The following is a 5129-nucleotide window of genomic DNA, read 5'->3' as shown; positions in this document are numbered from 1 at the left end:
GTATTAATGTTGCATGAATCTCGCGGCGTCGTGCGGTATGGATATCACCTGCGCGTGATGGCATGTCCACACGTAATTATTCGAGTGATGTCCTATATATACTATTCTAATCCCAGGATTAGAATAACTATTTGGATCACAGCCAACCCTTATATAGGCCCGATGGAACGTTTCAAACTCCCGAAAACAAAAACAAAAAAACCGATCGGCCCATGCGCGTGATGGCATGCCCAACCCCCACCCCACCACCCGCACTGTCGGGTCCCTCGACCACCTCCCGACGCCACCCCCGACCCCGACGCACCTCCTGCCAACGCCCACCCGACCCCAACGCCCACCCGCTGCTGGCCACCGGAGCCGCCGCCCCACTCGCGAGCTCCGCCGCCTCCTCCTTCCCGCATGTGGCCTCCTCCTCCCGGCTCGCCGCCGCCCCCGCATCGTCCCGGGTCGCTGCCAAGGTTCCCAATCCCCTCCACCCGCCGCAGCTTCCGACGACGCCCACGCCACTGCTCCTCGACCACCGATGGCGGACGCATCCATCCTCCTCGGCCGCCGCGACCTTCTTCCTCTGCCGCTGCGACCTTCCTCCTCTCCCATCGCAGCCTTCTTCCCTCCAGTGCCTCTCCAGATCGGCGACTCGATGCATGTTCCCCCACCTGTGGCCCTCCCCTGTGCTCACTTTCTTCCCTCCGCCGCCGGCGTGAGAGCCGTCCATGCCACCCTGCACTGCCACCTTCCTCCTCCCGGTCGGCCTCCCGGCTCCGCTGTGCGGAACAGAGCCGCCACGCACCACCTAATCATCACTACCGCCTCTCTTCCTCCATGCTGTCGCCGCCCCTCTTCCTCCATACTGTTGCTGCCCCTCTTCCTCCATGTTACTGTCGCCTTCGAGTCTGCCCCCACGCCCCAGGGTGTCCGCATCGAGCTTCCCTCTCTTCTACTAGTAGTGCACACAAGCTGTTTGTGTATATGCCTTGAACAAAAAATCCTCTCTGAAAATTAGCAATCAACCAATCTCTAGCCAATATTAGTGCCAAAATTTGGCATGCCAACTTTTGGCATCAAACCAATTATGCTATTGGTTGTGTTCTGTAAAACACAAAAAATACAGCCTGGTTGTGAGTAGTTCCTCAAATGCAGTTGGACAAACTTTTAGTCATTGTACCACATTTGGTTTTAAGTTACTTTGTCATTCACTGAAAGAAATCCTTAGCTGTGTCTCTAATACTCCAATATTTGACATTGTTGTGTTCTGCCCACCATCCAGCATAAATGATGGAACTGGGGGCAAGGAAATTATTGCTAAGAAAGGTTTCCTTGGTCTGCTTCTGATAGCATATTTGGATATCTAGTAAACCACATGCTTGATATTTATCCTGATTTCCACAGCAAGTTCAGAATTTTGGAAACCTTTCTTTATGGTTATTCATGAGGATGAAACCTTATCTTCTATTAAAGAACGTTTACAGAAAAAGCTTAAGGTCTCAGATGAGGATTTCTCCAAGGTAATGTGGATTTTTCCATGGTTTCTGCAACATATATTGCGATGTATATAAATATGTGGTTTTATTTTTTTGCTATAGCGGCATAGTGCATCCGTGTCCGCCGCCCAATCTTCGTTAGATGTGATGTCATTGAGATATGTGTATGCTTACTAGTTAGAATATTTAACAGCAGTCAAACATCAAATATCTGAGTTGGCATTTATAGCCCAAGGTCTCACTCGAGGCTTAAGAAACACAGTTAGCTATCAAATTTTGGTTGGCGCTCATAAAATGATTATGAAAAGCGTAAGCTTTTTCTTTTTTCTGGTTGGTTTTTCGTTAGCGGCTTATCGCCTATATATTTCGATGTGGAACTTTAAATATTCTGACACATACTGTCACAAACCTTGGTTCGTGAATGCTTAGGTGATGGGGGATATAGTGGAGGTTCTTAATTTCATCAAAGCGGTCCTCTGTGTTTCGAAGTCTAACAATCTAAAATAAATAACTAAATTATGCTTCTCTAAATTGGTGTTAACCTAATTGGAAAGGTACTCCTTCCGTCCCAAAATAAGTGTCTTGACCTTAGTACAACTTTCTACTAAATTAGTACAAAATTGAGACACTTATTTTGGGATGGAGGAAGTATTAATACTTATTGGAAGATAGCGGGGGTCCATCCCAACTGGCGACAAATCCCTGTGGGCTAGGACATGAGTTGCTTATCTGCATGACACATCATCCACAATGCATATAATTAATTGACTGCATTGGTCTAAGCTTGGCAGTAATCTCTAGAAAATTAGGCTTTGTCCATTTGAAGTTGTTGGGCTGCTTTAAACATGATACATACTATCTTTTTATTTCTCCGAGGCGTGTTTATCTTGCATTTTGTATGTGGAGCTGACACCTAGTGCAAACATTGGTTAAAATGTACTTGTCCGGTGCTAACAAATGTTCTATTTGAACAGTGGAAATTTGCATACATATCCTTTGGTTGCCCAGACTATTTTGAAGATTCTGACACTGTAGCCACGAGATTTCAGGTACTACGATGCTAGTTATCTACTTGATGAAGCAGCTTTTGTAGCGCTTAATTTGATTTCAATTTGTATAAACTTGTTTAGAGAAACATGTATGGAGCTTGGGAGCAGTATCTTGGACTGGAGCACCCGGACACAGCGCCAAGAAAGGCACATAGTGCTAACCAGGTGCTTGATGCACATTGTTGCAACTTGTGCCAATAATGTCAGGCATGTTGTCTGGAATTTTGCTAATTTCATATGTTGTGTGCAGAACCGCCATTCATTTGAGAGGCCTATAAAGATCTACAACTAGACAGTTGTGAGAAGCAGGAGCGACGTCCTGCCATGCAATACCACCAAGCAAGTGGCTGAAAGTGAAATTGCAGGCTCGAATAAATTGTGTACCATATGATGGCAGGACTGGTTGCTCAAGTTAATGACGGAGCCTGTAAGCTAGCGTTTCGGCGCACTCTGCCCTCGATATATAAAGTTTGTGCAGAGATGACCCAACAAACCATCACCTTTTAGTAGATAAGGAGGCTGTTTTTCTTTTCATGCACTAGGTGCTCTATACAGTCAAATAGTTGGTTACAGGAGAAGTTCATGTACAGCGACAACAACAAAGTTCATGTTGTCAGAAAATTGAAGTCCATGTATATGGAAGTTGATGATTGTTGTGTGTATGCAGGGGGCACAAAAAAAACCTGTGGCTGACAAGTTTTCCTGTTATTTAGCCGCAACAATCTTTCTTGACCTCTTTGACAATCTTTTACCTTGTTATATCCTGCAGATAGTCGATTGAAGGGTGTTTTCCTTGAGAGTGGAACCTCAGAGGTAATAAAATACGGACAACACCTTCGACATGGCAATATCTTCTTGCAACTTCTACTGAACTTAATACCAAGATAGTAGCCATTCTTTCAACTTCTGGACTTCATTTGTAAGAACCATTCTGGATTCCTAACAACATCTCTGCAATATTTTAGGAATTCTCCCTTCTTCTTCCACAGCTCACGAGATCAAAGGCCATTGTCGACAAAGCTAAGCTCAAGAGTGCAACTTCAGTCAAAGATATGCATTAGAGATTGCGAGAAGCTCTCACTAGTCTGGCTCTTCTGTTTAACTTGTGTCAACACATACGGCCTCTTCAGTTTGGGACTACAGCTTCTTTCGAAAAGTCATGGCTACGATGACAAATAATGCGGCCATAGTATCTGTTCTGTGCGTGGTTTGTAATTTTCTTAGATACCCCTTGGCCTTTAACACATAAACTTTGGTACTTGTGGCATATTGTTTGTTATAACTGCGTCTGCGCTGCTTGTTTCTTCCCAGCATCTCCTTGGTTGCTGTAATGTTGCTTCGTTTTGGTTGTAAAATATATGTGGTCTAATGTTTGTTATATGTTTAAAAGAAAGTGCAAATCTGGGTGGGGGTGTTCCTCACATATGTATGTTTTCGACATAGTTGAAGCTTCATAGGAATTTTCCTTTTCAAATGTTAGAAGTTCACTTGTGCAAAAACGGTTCCTTAACCTCATTTACAGGAGAAAGTACACATAAATCCCGAGGTTCAAATTTTTAAACTACAATTGTTTGTGTCTGAAAGAACAAGTGCACGCGAGTTCAGAATTGGTAAAATTAGAACAAACATCAACACTAAGGAAACCTTGAAAAACAGTTTGTTGAAAAAACTCCCCCCCCCCTTATGTTGAAAGTTAGCGCTAAAAAAAATCCATGAAGTTCAAATAAGTTTAAATTAAAATAGTAGACAACAACTCATATTTACAAAAAGAAGGATGTTCCATTTTTAAAAAATAAAAAGGAGCCTCAAATTAAAAAAGGTGAGCAGTTCAATGTTAATATAACAATAAGATTTTTCTCGTGTCTAAAAACTAAAACCAAGAATTTTTTTATGGATTTAAAGCCTAGAGGTTCAAATTTTAAAATACGAAGAAGTTCAATGTTTATTAGAAACCATAAGAAGATCAAATTAAAAAAGCATCTCAAACAATTTCATATAAAAGGGATTATCTTTGTTAAAAAAACTTAGAAGTTTATTTTTAAAATACGGAATAGGTCGATGTGTATTAAGAAACTAGGATTTTTTTCCGTTACTATAAGAAATAACACCAAGTCCAAATTGAAAAAGCAAGAAGTTCAACTTTTAAAATAGAATACCTTAATGTATATGAAAAAACCCAGATTTTCCTCATTAGTAAATAATAAACCAAGAAGTTCAATTTCAAAAAGTGGAGTGGTTTGATATTTATTACAAAAACTCGAATTTTTCCCGTTACTAACAAAAAGATTCTCCTCCCCATAGTTGTTATTCATCTACTACAGAAAAAATACATCGACCGTAGAAGTTCACATATAACTGGGAAGGAACAACTATAGCTCTCTATGTGGCACATGTTGTGTTTGGAGAGGCACGATTTTGATTTTGATTTTGGGCTTGGATGTACAAGGTGTATGATGAAGGTGAGACAACTAAGTGAAGTCCATTTGGACATGTGAAATTCAGTGAGCCATATGAAAGGGAATAAGATCGTTTGTTTATTTGGCCCCCATTTGTACATCGGGTTATCTAATTTCTTGTTTTGTATTGTTTCATGAAGTTC

The 5129-nt window shown here is 41.7% G+C and overlaps 1 protein-coding gene across 1 annotated transcript; it reads left to right on the top strand.

Annotated features, from left to right (window-relative positions):
- Positions 1-249: 249 nt before the first annotated feature.
- On the top strand, positions 250-3903 carry LOC125541470 (ubiquitin C-terminal hydrolase 12-like). Its single transcript, XM_048704879.2, has 6 exons — positions 250-1505; positions 2456-2530; positions 2612-2695; positions 2781-2957; positions 3300-3343; positions 3496-3903. The coding sequence occupies exons 1-4, from the start codon at positions 1419-1421 to the stop codon at positions 2820-2822; spliced, it is 288 nt and encodes a 95-aa protein (XP_048560836.2). The 5' UTR covers positions 250-1418; the 3' UTR covers positions 2823-2957; positions 3300-3343; positions 3496-3903.
- The last annotated feature ends 1226 nt before the right edge of the window (positions 3904-5129 follow it).

This window comes from Triticum urartu, chromosome 3A (assembly GCF_056163025.1).
Source record: "Triticum urartu cultivar PI428250 chromosome 3A, HENAU_Tu73, whole genome shotgun sequence".
Classification (NCBI taxonomy): Eukaryota; Viridiplantae; Streptophyta; class Magnoliopsida; order Poales; family Poaceae; genus Triticum; species Triticum urartu.
Note: the sequence above shows the minus strand (reverse complement) of the source record. Positions and strands in the feature narration are given on the sequence as shown.

Bases quoted from the DNA above. Each gene is read 5' to 3' on its own strand.
- LOC125541470 (XM_048704879.2), top strand. From the start codon at position 1,419: ATGGTTATTCATGAGGATGAAACCTTATCTTCTATTAAAGAACGTTTA. The intron at 1,506-2,455 runs GTAATGTGGATT...CTATTTGAACAG, and splicing joins CAGATGAGGATTTCTCCAAG to TGGAAATTTGCATACATATC. The intron at 2,696-2,780 runs GTGCTTGATGCA...TGTTGTGTGCAG, and splicing joins AGGCACATAGTGCTAACCAG to AACCGCCATTCATTTGAGAG.